This window comes from Mustelus asterias, chromosome 19 (genome assembly GCF_964213995.1).
Source record: "Mustelus asterias chromosome 19, sMusAst1.hap1.1, whole genome shotgun sequence".
Classification (NCBI taxonomy): Eukaryota; Metazoa; Chordata; class Chondrichthyes; order Carcharhiniformes; family Triakidae; genus Mustelus; species Mustelus asterias.
Window position 1 is genome coordinate 27,713,750 of NC_135819.1, and position 15,046 is coordinate 27,728,795.

General features: G+C 45.1%; 1 protein-coding gene across 1 annotated transcript in view; it reads right to left on the reverse strand.

Moving 5' to 3' along the window:
• The window catches only part of cfap54 (cilia and flagella associated 54), a 211,481-nt gene that overhangs the window by 99,994 nt on the left and 96,441 nt on the right, over positions 1 to 15,046 (reverse strand). The window contains exons 18-19 of the mRNA XM_078234599.1: positions 14,131 to 14,302; positions 6,047 to 6,124 (exon numbers count right to left, since the gene is read on the reverse strand). Coding sequence (XP_078090725.1) covers positions 6,047 to 6,124; positions 14,131 to 14,302 — 250 coding nt within the window. The remainder of the gene's footprint in view (positions 1 to 6,046; positions 6,125 to 14,130; positions 14,303 to 15,046) is intronic.

Genomic DNA, 15,046 nt, shown 5'->3' on the forward strand with positions numbered 1-15,046 from the left:
CATCCCTGCTTTTATATTCTATCCCCCTCGCGATATAGGCCAACATCCCATTTGCCTTCTTGATCACCTGTTGTACCTGCAGACTGGGCTTTTGCGTCTCATGCACAAGGACCCCCAGATCCCTTTGCACGGTAGCATGTTTTAATTTGTTTATTTCTGGTCGGAATGTGTGCCTTCTACTGTGAAGAGAGACAGAAAATATTTGCTCAATATATCCACCATTTCCTCATTCCCCATGATGATTTCTCCTGTTTCTGCTTCGAAGAGACCAACAGTTACTCTTCCTTTTATATACTTGCTGGAGCTCTTACAATCTGCTTTTGTGTTTCTGGCTCGTTTGATCTCTTATTCTATCTTTGCCCTTTTTATCAATTTTTTGATGGCTCTTTGCTTGTTTCTAAAACATTCCCAATCCTCAGATTTACTACTGTTTTTGGCAACATTATAAGCCTCTAATTTTAATCTAATGCTATTTTCAATTTACTGAATGAACTACAGATGGGTCTATCTTGTTGAGTTCTTGTTTCTCAATGGAATGTATTTTTGTTGAACGTTTTGAATTGTTTCTTCAAATGTTCCCACTGTTCATTTGCCTCCGTAACTTTGAGTCTATTTACCTAATTAACTGAGTCAGTTCTCCCCTCATTCCTAGATAATTGTCTTTGCTCAGGTTTTAGATTGTTGTTTGCGATTAGAATATGTCACTTTCAAACTTAACATGAAACTGAATGGTATTATGGTCACTACTTCCAAGTTCATCTTTTACGAGAACATTAGTAATTCAATCCATTAAATCCCAACAGTGCAGAAGGAGGCCATTTGGCCTATTGAGTCTGCACCGACCTTCTGAAAGAGCTGTCATGAAAACATTCTACAAACTGACCCTCCAGTCAATTCTTGCCAATTTCATTGTCCCAGTCTTATTACAGGTTACAATAGTTTCTTGTTTCAGGCTCTGTCCAATGGTATAACGACTCTACGGGGCCTACAAACTACTCCCAATCAATGTTTTCTGACTTTTGAGGGGGATTTTCGGCCCCCGTTTTAAGCAAACGGGAATGGCGAAGGGGCAGGAAACCCAAAATGGCTTTTATGCCAACGAGATTTCCCCACTTGATTCCCATCCCCTCGCCAGTAATGCAACAGTGCTCCCATCATGAAATAGATATCATTAGCAGGCCTCTCCTCTGTAATATGCCCCAACAGAGAAACCCCACCCCCCATTCATCCTCAAAGAAGGCACGTTGTCATGTCGATGTGGTTTACAAAAGGTCTTAAAAAGCAGGGAACTGGCGATCAGAACCTTCCGTGGGCACACAGGTGAGTACATCCCCCAGAGGGGAGAGCCCCCCGGGCTGTACCCTGGCTTTGTCCCCAGCATTGCCCAGGCACTTCCCTTCGGTACTGTCCCCGGCACTGCTCGGAGGAAGTGCCAGGGGCACTGCCGAGGGGGTTCCGTGGGAGAGGTTACGAGGGTTCTGTGTCTGTGGGGAGGGGTCTGTGTTTGTGGGAGGGGTCCATGTCTGTGGCAGAGTGGGGAGTGGATTCCAAGGTGAGAGGGTTCTCCTTTCATTTATTTTTATACTTATGAGATTCGGGCGCTCTTTCTGTCAAGAGCCGAGAATGCTGTCGCGACTAGCTCTATCAGAGACTCCCTCGCTAGTGTGATATGATGGGACCTGCTTCCTTGATTTTTTTCTAAGCGTTTAAAGATATGGCGGGAAAAGCCGTCAGTGCGGCTGGTGGGCTACACTCCGCTTTTCCCACCTGAGTTGACACTTGGAGGAAAAAATGAGAAATTTCTGCCCTTGCTGTTTGTAATTTTCACCTATTCTGATTCTACTTAGTGAACTTCAGAGGCCAGATCCTTTGTCACTGGTGTCCTTGCATCATCCTTTCTTATAAGATCTATCCTAACTCATTTGCTATGTCCGTCTTTCTGGAATATTTAATTTGCAGTATCACCTTGTAACGATGGGGGTGATTCTCCTATCCTGTCACACTAATTTTTTTGCGCGGCAGGTTGGGAGAATCGCATGTCAGCCGATTCGTGGGATCCCCACGAGTGTTCGGGCTGCGATTGTACCTCCTAGGCCCAGATTTCCTGTGGTGTCTGTGCCGTGCCGGAAATCGGCTGGGAGGCGGGGCTAATATTTAAATGGTGTTTTAAATACAATTTAAATGTAATTATCGGGCCCAGGACTGAATTCTCCAGGCCTGCTAGCATCTCCCAGCCCACCAGGAGTATTTCACTCCAGCGTAGTTCAGACTAGCTCCCCACTTTTGGGGAACTAGCGGGACAACTCTGCTGGTTTGAAGGGGGGCAATTGGGGTCCCCCAGGAGCTCAGAAGGCAGAGGGTGGTGCCCCCTGGACATGGGCACCCCGGCATTGCCAGCCTGTGACCCCTGGCACTGCCCAAGGGGCAAAGTGCCCATGCCCAGGGGCACCTTGGTACTTCTCACCATGCATGGGCAGTGCCAAGGGGGAGTGGCCTACTGGGGGCTGCTAGGGTGGGGCATAGGGGGCGATCAGTGGGGGGTCCTGCTGCCACTCTGCATGGGAATCGGTCAGGGCTGGAGGGAGGCCAGTGATTGGGGCGGCCTGGGGGGGGCGGGGTCCTACCTGGGGGAGGGGGGGGGTGAGTGTGGGGGGGGGATTGTCACAGCTGGGGGCGGGGGGGGGGGGGAGGGGGAGAGGGGAAGGCTGGAGATCGGGGCGCTCTGGGACAGGAGGGGAAGGGACTGGGCTGGCCCGGGATTGCTCATAGGGGTTGTGATCGGACCGTGGGGTGGGTGGGGGGGGCAGCACTGTGGGGGTCCTGGGCTGACCAGTGATGAAACTGGCCAGCAAACTGCAGGCTGACAGATCGGGGCCACTGCGCATGCGCAGAGTTCTGGAGCTGTCAGAATTTGGCGTGAATAGGCCCCGCCCCCCCTGTGTTTTTAATGATATTCCCGGTTGTGACCTCTGCATTGCACAGAGTGTGGGAGATTCGAGTCTGAACTCTCACTTTTAAAAAAAGTGTGATTAGATGTAAATCATTTACTGCTTTTTGTGTCACAAGTTCATCCATCTTATTGCAGATGCTTTGTGCATTCAGGTAAAGATTAGTTAAATTGTTTGACTTCTGTTCCCTGTGATAACCTTATTCATGATGTGGAGATGCCAGCGTTGGACTGGGGTAAACACTGTAAGAAGTTTAACAACACCAGGTTAAAGTCCAACAGGTTTATTTGGGAGCAAACGCCACTAGCTTTCGGAGCGCTGCTCCTTCATCAGGTGGAGTTGTGGAATTCGCTTTCGGAAGTCAGATCAAAAACTGATGAGACACAGGTTCCTCAGCAACCCTTCTTTATTGTATCGGAGGAGAGATCGCTAGACCATGCGCATCAAGCATGGGTTCGTGAGTCTCTGTCTGGCTTACAAAGCAGTTTCAGTTATACACGATGGAGATACATTCACATACTTCTGTTAGCCAATAAGGGCATAGCTCTATTGTTACATTTTGATTAGATTACTTTCAAGAACAAAAGGCCAATCAATAAGGCCCTGTCCTCCGAAGCCAGAACCACAATTACCTATTAGCAGTTTCTTTAACATGATCATTAGTTTCAGTGAGCCTTGTGAGCCTCAGACCCTTTCCATAACCAGTTTATCCCTCAACTGATTCCTAGTTACGCATCCCAATTTTAACCCTTTCCTCTTCTCAATCTACCTTACACACATTCTCAGAGTGGGAGTTCTGTTCACAAACAGGGCATACAGAGACACAAACTCAATTTACAGAATAATGATTGGAATGCGAGTCTTTACAGCTAATCAAGTCTTAAAGGTACAGACAATGTGAGTGGAGAGAGCATTAAGCACAGGTTAAAGAGATGTGTATTGTCTCCAGACAGGACAGCTAATGAGATTTTGCAAGTCCAGGCAAGTTGTGGGGGTTACAGATGGTGTGACATGAACCCAAGATCCCCACAACTTGCCTGGACTTGCAAAATCTCACTAGCTGTCCTGTCTAGAGACAATACACATCTCTTTAACCTGTGCTTAATGCTCTCTCCACTCACATTGTCTGTACCTTTAAGACTTGATTAGCTGTAAAGACTCACATTCCAATCATTATTCTGTAAATTGAGTTTGTGTCTCTGTGCCCTGTTTGTGAGCAGATCTCCCACGCCACCTGACGAAGGGGCTGCGCTCCGAAAGCTAGTGGTGTTTGCTACCAAATAAGCCTGTTGGACCTTAACCTGGTGTTGTTAGACTTCTTACTGTATAACCTTATTCACCAATGTCCAATTTTTGTTAAACTCTCTGTCCCTTACTGACCCATTGTGCTATCTTTATCCATATCACTATCCTGTTCTGATACTTCAACCTTTCTCCAATCTCCATTCACCTGAACACTCCCCACCTGTTATTTTCAAGGTCTGTTCATGACCCACGTTATACATTTGGGGCGGTACGGTGGCACAAAGGTTAGAACTGCTGCCTCACAGCTTCAGGGACCCGGGTTCAATTCTGGCCTCAGGTGACTGTCTGTGTGGAGTTTGCACATTCTCCCCATGTCTGCGTAGGTTTCCTCCGGATGCTCCAGTTTCGTCCCACAGTCCAAAGATATGCGGGTTGGCCATGCTCAATTAGCCCTGGTGTCAAGGCGATTAGCAGGGTAAATATCAGCGGTTACGGGAATAGGGCCTGGGTGGAATTGTGGTCAGTGCAGACTCAGTGGGCTGAATGGCCTCCTTCTGCACTGTAGGGGTTCTATGAATTGGTCAGGACACTAGTTCCCAGCCTGGTTGCAGTGAAGTCCATCCCAATGGAATATCTCACTCGTCCGAGTACTGATGACAATGCCTCATGAATCAAATTCCAATCTTTCAGCCACTTGTTCAATTCTTTAATCTGCTTAACCCTATGGCAATTGGCACATCCTAAGGTAACAATCCAGATATTATTAGCTTTGACGTTCTGCATTTTAATTTAGACTCTAACCTTAAATTCTCTTAGCAGAACATCATTCCTGGTTCTGCCTACGTTGTTGGTTCCCACATGGACCATGACAACTCAATCCTTCCCTTCTCATCCAGGTTTCTCTCCAACCACGTTGAGATGTCTTTAACCCTGGCATCAAGCAAGTAATGATGTGGAGATGCCGGCGTTGGACTGGGGTAAACACAGTAAGAAGTTTAACAACACCAGGTTAAAGTCCAACAGGTTTATTTGGTAGCAAAAGCCACACAAGCTTTCGAGGCTCTGAGCCCCTTCTTCAGGTGAGTGGGAATTCTGTTCACAAACAGAACTTATAAGACACAGACTCAATTTACATGAATAATGGTTGGAATGCGAATACTTACAACTAATCCAGTCTTTAAGAAACAAAACAATGGGAGTGGAGAGAGCATCAAGACAGGCTAAAAAGATGTGTATTGTAACACAACTGTCAGAGTTTGTGGTCACGGCTGCAGAGAATACTATCTATCCCCCTGACTATATCTCCTATCACTACCATATTCCTCTACCCACTTGAATGGCATCCTTCACCATGGTGCCATGATCAGTCTACTGATACAACTTGTATTTCTTCTCCTCATTCACACGGCAAGCAAGCACTTTGTAATGACTGGACAAAGTCAGGGACTGAGGCTCCACTGTCAATACTGCCTGACCTGCAGTCACATCCTCCTGTCCCTGACCACAAACCAAATCTAAAGTTCGAACTATAAATGCCCATGAAGTAGTTCATGTCCAAATACAGCAAAACCTGGGAAATATTTAAGCTCGGACTGACAAATAGCAGGTTCCGTGGGCACCACACAAGTGCCAGACAATGACAATCTCCAACAAGAGAGATTCTAACCATCTCCCTTTGGTGCCCCCTCATTATACCCAAACCTGGTCTCATGTTGCCTAGCCTTACAGCAATCTCAGCAGGTCCACTCAGCTCCATTGCCCAGCAAAGCTCTCTCAACCCAATAACCCACTTCCAAGTGCACCAAAATCCAATACAGAAGAAATTGTGTTATGATTTCTACATTTAGACTTACCTGTTGTTATGGTAAAACCATAATTTTCATTATTGGAACCATTGGTTTCTTGATTGTTGTTTTCATAATTTAGTGACTCTTCAGCGGGTAAAGAAAAGTAAAAGGAACAGTTGAGGGCATCAGAGACTCATTACTTTTTTGAGATTTACACCACAAATATTGATCGACAAGTTCTCTTCAATCCCAGTGATTTGGGATTCTCACACACAGCTGGAACTACTTTCCAATGTGGAAGTACTTACTCCAGCCCAATTTCACTCACTACTCTATTTTTTGATTCTGTACTGCTTCTTCTTTTCCAGATATAAAAGTTTATCTTTTCTTCAACATTATCCTAAAGGACAATTTGCCTTCATGTCATGTTTTAAATATAGAAAAATGGCCCAAATTGATTATAATTCAGAGTCAAACACGAGCAGAAGCTGGTCAGTGCCGAACTGTTGGATCAAGGTGCTTAGATCAACAGTTCGAAGCACCAAAGGAGGAACAGAGCACTTTCCCACAGTCGGTGAAGAGTTAACCAGCCTCAATATTTCCAGCTATTCTGGAACGAGGGAACAGGAGTTGGCCAATGAACCCCTCAGCACTGTTACACCATTCAGTCAGATCTTGGCTGATTTGTATCTTCAGCATTTATATAGCATCATTAATCTATTAAAATATCCAAGGTGTTTCATAGGGGCAATATCATATAAAAATGGACACTGAGCTATTAGAGTAGATATAACGGCTTAAAGGATGAAAGAGGTAGGAAAAAAGGAAAAGAGAAGGGGGTTTAAGTTGGAGGAGAAAAGTCCAAATCTAAAGTTGCCGAACTCAACATTGAGTCCCAAGGGCTGAAATGTGCAGATTTTTAAAATATTCTATACATGCATTGCCTCAATGTAGAACCCACCCTCTCCCTCTCGTACCAGGCATCTGTCATTTGTTCTTAAGTTGCCACTTTTTGTTGCAATTTATTTTGCTCCAACATTCCCTCTTCCTTCAGTTCTGACAAAGTATCCATGACTCAAAACGTTAACTCTTTCTCTCCTGATAAGCAGGCCTGCTTAATTTTTCCAGTGTTCTCTGTTCTTCTTTCAAATTCCAGCATCCAAAGTATTTTGCTTCTTATAGAATCAGTAGCTAGGGAATGGAGTTTGTGATGGGGACTGTTGTTTATTGGAGAACTGACACCAGAAAGCACGGAAGGTTAAATTAACGTAGCTTTATTTACAGGATGGTGTTCACTGCACGGCTGCTTCTTCACCCGCGCTAGCAATCTGTGACATAACCTCAGTTGAATACATGACTACATTAACACAGTTTAGTGCAGCTACCAAGAATCAATCCTAATACATAACATTTCCTCCCCTTTAAGTTGAACATCCCCAACAAATTCAAGCAAGTGCAACATGAACAATAGTCAATAAACAAGAATCAATAAGACAGTTTGAAGATCAGTTGATGGCGAACATCTGGCGATTTCTTCTTTGCACTGGTTGTACTTATTGGCGTTTTTGTCTTTGCATGAACATCATCAGTGGATGGTTTGACCAGCGTTGACGTTGTAACTAGAGATTGACTCTGTGTTTGGCGAGGTGCTGTTTTCCTGTCGGTGACAGGGTTGCAGGAAAGTTCGGGTCAGGACAGTTGAACCTGGGTTTTCAGCAGGTTCCATTTCCAGTGGATCGATTATTTCCGTTGGATCCAAATGCCTCCTCCAGATCACATCATCTCTGGTTTGGATGGCATTCAAGACAGGTCACAGTCTGTGCAAGGATTGTGGCAGGAGGCCATTTCTCTCCTGTGGAGTAATTCCTGGCCAAAACTCCTTGTCCTTGGTGGAAGACACAATGGGGGTGTTTCTCCCAGCCTGCTGCACTGCTCTGGCAGTGCAACGGGCCAGGACACATCAGCGGAGGCTGTATAGCGGGCTCCCCGCTGGGTACCACAGCTTCCACGCATCTCTGGGGCCACGATTTTTCAAGTGATCAGCTCCGTGCAAATGATTTGAATTTTAAAATTTGCATTTCCCTATCAGTAGTGGACCCAGGACTGAATTCTCTGGGCCCACTAGCGTCTCACCCCCTCTCCATGTATGGCTCACTCCAGTGAGGTTTACAACAGCTCCCCACTAACAGGGAACTGGTGGCCAACCCCATTGGAGTGAACAGTGGCCATTGAGGCACGCGTGGAGGTCGGGGGTAAGGGGGGTGGGGTTCCCAAAGGGCATTGGGCAGTGCCAAGGAGGCAGCGCCAGAGGAGTGCTGAGCCTATTGGGGGCGGGCCCACTGCCATTCTGCCAGAGGATCGCTGGGAGAGGGAGGGAATTGGGTGATCGAATCTGGCCATCCGAGTAGAGGCAGGTGGGTCGGGACTGCAGGGGGGGAAGGGGGGGATCAAGACTGTTGGGACTGCCAGGGAGGTCCGGGAGATTGGGGTAGGCCGGGGGGGGTGGATGCGGGGGATACGTCAGCGCTGGCCCGGAGTGGTCTGAGAGGCCAGCGATCGGGGGGTTTGGGGGGGGTGGGGGGGGGAGGGGGGTGGTTGGTGTGAGGTCAGTAAGGGCTATGATGCAGGGGTTCCTGTGCTAACCCACAACTGAGCTGTCCAGCAATCAGGAGACCGGCATGCTAGGGCCACTGCGCATGTGCCAATCTCAGCGCTGACAGATTGGTGCATGTGCAGTGGCCCATTCAGCGCTATGCTGCTGGCCACTCCAGCAGGAATAGAACCCGCCCTCAGATTTTCAACATGGCTCTCGCTTGGGCACTCTGCGGTGCTCAGAGTGTGGAAGATTCATTTTGAAAATTCCACAAAAAATATCAGCGGGAGTTACTTCAGTTTTTACACAAATTCAACACAGAATTGTTTTGGGAGAATCGCCCCCAATGTTTTGCTTTGCTTTTCCATTGTTTTATCAATCTGTCCTTATTGTTTTTGTACGATTTCTTTCATTTTCGGAGGTTTCAACAAGTTGAATGGCAAATGTAGTCATCATTAATAATGTAGGAGAGATCTTGGTTGTAGAATGAGTGGTATTCCTATACATTAGGAATTGATTAAGATGTTTGATCGGCGAAGATTGCTCCCTGATTGTTCTCAATGTATATTTTATGGTTTGGATAAAACATTCCGCTGATCCGTTGTAGCATGGTGGTACGGTGCAGAAATAGTATGGTGAACATTATTCTCTTTCAAGAAACTTTCAAATTCTTGGGAGACAAATTGAGGTCCATTGTTGTTTATCAATTGTTCAGGGAATCCAAACCTAATCGAAAGACCCGCCTCTCGATAATCTTTTCCTATGAAGTAGATTGCCTTATAGCAACTTCTGCCACTTCGAATGAACCTCAACTGTTACTAAGAACATATTGTTCGGATCCCAGGCCAGAACCCCAAGGAAGCCAGACAAGACCCCAGCAATTTTTCTATTTTGGCATAAATGTGAGGAAAGGATGCTTCACTCCAAGAGTGATTCCACTGACAAATTAGGGATCTTTCATCAAAACAAACTTTATTCATAACACAGTTTAAACACAATTCTAACAAAATGAAGCATTTAACTCTCAACAGTTGGACAATCTTTAAACATGAATAGGAATAACTCAAATTTCTAACTTAATCACTACTTCAGTTCCAATTAAGTAAAATTTCTCTTTCAGACTTATAACACACTTTAAATATAGTTAGCAAACCCAACCATCTAAGCATGCAAATGTAATAGTAGTGTAGTTCAGTTCAGTCTTTCTTTTCCAACTTTGAATGTTCCATCCTTCTTTCACATCAAAGTCATGTTAAAGCATCTGCAATCACGTTCCCTCTTCCTGCCGAGACTGAGCTGGGTTCTGTTGTTTAATTGTGAATTAATCCTGGTGATGTCCTCAGAGAGCTGGACAGGATCTCAAGGGGAAAACTTTACATTTACTACAAACTGCCACAAACCACTTTGGATTTGCTTTTTAATTTCCTTCGCTGAATTCAACCAGTTCTTTTGATTTTCAGAGTCCCGAAATGTCAAATCGAAATAATCTTTTTCCAGAAAGTTGAGCTGTTCACAGACTTTGTCAAAGAGAACCCTTGCACGCTTTCTCAACTTCACATGTGTGTTCAAACCCATCCAGAAGGGTCACTTTATCCCTTTCTTTTTAACTGGTCTTAGTTCCTCCATCAGGTAGTCCAACTCCCCCTTCTGTTGCGAAATGGTACACTCAAAATTCTTTCCAGAGTTTCCAATTTTTAGTTTCAGATCAAGATTTTCTTATTTTTCTGTACACTTGGCCAGCATGAGTGGATTTTCTATTAGAACACAATCCTCAATTCTGAAACTGTTGTAACCGCTTCATTTGTAATTGAATTCCAGCCAATTCCAATGATTCAAACTGTGTTTCTGGCAACTTTAAATGCTGAGCTATCACTGCAATTATTTCATCCTTCCTAACCCTTTTTGACATAGTCAACTTCAGCTTATTTGCCAAATCCAGAAGCTTTGCTTTCGGCACCCTTTGTAAACAACTCCAAGTGACCTCTTCCATACCCAGGAAAACATTAGCCACTGAAAGAGCCATTTTTCCGAAGGCACCCGCCATTTTCTTACTAATGGAGATTCCCTGTGTGCACACATTGCAGTGTATTTCCAGAAGCTCCCATGATTTTTATCTTTTAAGCAAAGCAACAACCTGGGCCTCAGCCTCTTGTTAAACACACCCAGCCCTCCAAGTGCTCTGCAGAGGTCGTTACACACGTCCACCCCGCTGTTATGTCCAGAGCACGTGAAGAACTTTTCTACATCTTCTTTTCCTAATTTCTTTGGTAATTTCCTCCTCTCTGGTGACTAGTAAGCACTGTTTGAATGTTGTGTATTGGAGAATTGACATTAGGTAGCACGCAAGGTTAAAAATAATGGAGCTTTATTCCCAGGGTGGTGTTCACATGGCTGCTTCTTCACTCTGGGAGTTTCCCCACACGAGTGACCTGTGACATCACTTCCAGTGGGTGCATGAATATATTGACACACAGTGTTTAGTGCAACCACCATAGGGACCAATGACAATGGCTTCGATATTCATCATACTAAATTTGGGGAAATTCTCTACTGGATGTCAGACAATCCATCTGACAATTTAAAACCAGTAGAAGGGTAAAGAAAAATACTGGTGAGGAAGACTCGGGCTGGAATTTTCCAGCCCCGCCACCCGGCCCACCCCTGTGGCAGAGGCTGGCCGCTGATGGAATCCTCTGGTCCTGAGAAAATCAATGGCAATTTCCATGGCTCGCCTCTTCTGCTGCTGGGGAATCTGCAGCAGGAGTCAACTTCAGCAGGACCAGAAGATTCCACCAACGGAAAGGTCTGGAAAATCCTGCCCAATGTGTCATTAACATACATGTGAAAACTGATACTGTGTTTTTGGACAACAGTTTATTGATGAGAAATGGAGGGGGTATGTAAAGTATAGATCCTGGGGAAAAACCAGAGGTAATAGAGTGTGAGTGGGAAAAGGAGTCATTGCACGTGATTCGATGACTGGATAGAGAAAAATAGAACCATCCCACCCAGCAGGATGACAGCAGAGTGGTGTTAGAGTGTCAAATGGGCATGGGATCCAAGGGGCTGTTGCCTTGTGGATCCAGAACTGGCTTGCCTGCAGAATAAGTTTAACAACACCAGGTTAAAGTCCAACAGGTTTATTTGGTAGCAAAAGCCACACAAGCTTTCGGAGCTCCAAGCCCCTTCTCCAGGTGTGATCTTGCCTGCAGAAGGCAGAGAGTGGTGGTAGATGGGTCTTTTTCTGAATGGAGGTCGGTCACCAGTGGAGATCCCCAGGGATCTGTTCTGGGACCCTTGCTGTTTGTCATTTTCAGAAATGACCTGGATGAGGAAGTGGAGGAATGGGTTGGTAAGTTTGCCGATGACACGAAGGTTGGTGGTGTTGTGGATAGTTTGGAGGGATGTCAGAAGCTGCAGCGTGACATAGATAGGATGCAAGACTGGGCGGAGAAGTGGCAGATGGACTTCAACCCAGATAAATGTGTAGTCGTATATTTTGGCAGGTCAAATGGGATGAAGGAGTATAATATCAAGGGTAAGACTCTTAGCAGTGTAGAGGATCAGAAGGACCTTGGGGTCCGGGTCCATAGGACTCTTAAATCGGCCTCGCAGGTGGAGGAGGTGGTTAAGAAGGCGTATGGTGTGCTGGCCTTCATCAATCGAGGGATTGAGTTTAGGAGTCGGGAGATAGTGATGCAGCTATACAAGACCCTCGTCAGACCTCACTTAGAGTACTGTGCTCAGTTCTGGTTGCCTCATTACAGGAAGGATGTCGAAATTATTGCAAGGGTGCAGAGGAGATTTACAAGGATGTTGCCTGGATTGAATGGCATGCCTTATGAGGATAGGTTGAGGGAGCTCGGTCTTTTCTCCTTGGAGAGACGAAGGATGAGAGGTGACCTGATAGAGGTGTACAAGATGTTGAGAAGTATAGATCGGGTGGATTCTCAGAGGCTTTTTCCCAGGGCTGAAATGGCTGCTACGAGAGGACACAGGTTTAAGATGCTGGGGAGTAGGTACAGAGGAGATGTCAGGGGTACGTTTTTCACACAGAGTGTGGTGGGTGAGTGGAATCGGCTGCCATCAATGGTGGTGGAGGCAAACTCGGTAGGGTCTTTTAAGAGACTTCTGGATGCGTACGTGGGACTTAATAGGATTGAGGGTTATAGGTAAGCCTATATATAGGCCTAGGTAGGTAGGGACATGACAGGTGCAACTTGTGGGCCGAAGGGCCTGTTTGTGCTGTAGTTTTTCTATGTTCTAAATATGTCAAAGGCCATTGACAGGTCATGAGGGAGGAGGAGGGATAGTTTACTTTGTCTCAATCGCAAAGACTGTCATTTGTGACTTGATCACAACCACCTTGGTATTGTGGCAAACCTGGTGGAGCGATACAAATATGGTGCTCCGGGAAAGATGGACGCAGTCTTAGGAGTCAAGCACTCATTTCCTGCCTTCCAACTAATTCCCTACTTATGTCATCAGGTTGCCTCTTATTTCAATTGAGATTAACAAATGAATTAAGAGCAATCTTGAAAAGGCCATGTTTCCAGTATTTTTGGCAGAGGAAGGGAATAATAACTCTCAGAGGATGGACAAGTCTGGGAAATAATTATCTCCCTGACCAGACGTATGCAAGTTTTCACTTAACACTGAACACAAGTGTGTTCAGTAAAGCCACTATTGAACTGAGGGAGAAAGGTCCCCAAGGCACAGGGAGTAGGGAAATAACTGGAAGAAATCAACATTCAAATTTATTAACTACTTTCACAGAGGCGCTAACGTAAATTTTAAAGTGTATGAACAGATTTTTAAAAAGTAGCTCGGAGTCACAGCAAAAAAGACAAACAACAGAGGAAATGCCCACCTAGCAGAATTGTTAACTTCTGTTTTAAGTTTATTTAAAGTTAAAAGTTTATGTATTAATCACAAGTCAGGCTGACATTAACACTGCAATGAAGTTACTGTGGAATTCCCCTAGTCGCCACAGTCCAGCACCTGTTCGGGTCAATGCACCTAACCAGCACGTCTTTCAGATTGTGGGAGGAAACCGGAGCACCCGGAGGAAACCCACGCAGACACGGGGAGAACGTGCAAACTCCACATAGACACGGGGAGAACATGCAAATGGCACACAGACAGTGACCCAAGCGGGAATCAAACCAGGGTCCCTGGCGCTGTGAGGCAGCAGTGCTAACCACTGTGTTACAGTGCCGCCCTGAGTGTCGCAAGTAGGCTTACATTAACACTGCAATGAAGGTACTGTGAAAATCCCCTAATTCTGTGTACTATTACAAAGAGACTTCTTCCACAAAGAGAAGAAGAAGCAGGCAGCTAGCTAAAAGCAACACTGACCTGTGCCTAATAGCAAGTCACCTCACTCACTCTTAACTGACAGCGGCAAGTATTAAACAGATAATTAAGGAATTCTTATAATTGCAAAAACACACAACACACTGACAAAAAAGAAATTCTCATATAGTCTTAAATGTTTTAAATATGTAACTTTGATTACTATAATATTCTATATATTATTAGAGGTGTAACAACTAACCAGGATTCATTTTGAGAAGTTTAAATGCCACTCTATAATAAACCTGAATGAGCTCCAGATGTAAATCCACAATGAGAGCGCTGAGAACTGTTACTTTAGAAGAATTTTCTTGTAAAGCATCATCTTGTTCCTGTTGCTCTATTCTGCTAGTAGCCTCGTGAACATACTCTAACTGTAACAAAGACAAAATGACTTGAGCAGCAAAATAAAAATTAAACAAAGGAAATAAAAATTAAACAAAGGAGATAAAAATGTTTTGCAGTATTCTGTATTTGCATTTTGCTGTTGGGGAAAATCCCATATCCAGAAGAATAGGTTCGAAAATAGAGCCTGAAACACATTTTGTCAACTCTCTAAACACTTTTATGCTGCTCAGGATTTCCAGAATTGAGAAGCAGAGCAGGACAAGCAGCATGAAGACCAGCTGAATGGAGTACTGCTTCGACAGAGGACTCAACCCGCAGAATTTGAGAACGGACTTAGGTTGGAGTCAGAGCATAGGAAATGAGGAGTTGAAGTGGGGGTCAGAGTCTAGAGGAAAATCACCAATAATAAAAACATCTACAAACAATTACATTGATGTCCCCAACAGGTCAGGATGGACAGCCTATTGATTAGCAGTTGAAAGTGTTTCTAGATAACAGTCTAATGATGACCATGAAATCATTGTCGATTGTTGTAAAAGCACAACTGGTTCACTGACCTTGAGGGAAGGAAGCCCCTGCCATCTTCACCTGCTCTGGCCCACATGTGAATCCAGACCCACAGCAATGTGGCTGACTCTTAAATGTCCTCTGAAATAGTCTAGAAAGCCACTCAGCTCTATTCAACTGTTACTAAGGAAGGAAAAAGGAATGGAACTGGACTGACCACCCAGCATTGGCACCAGAAAAGACAATGGCAAACCCAGCCCTGT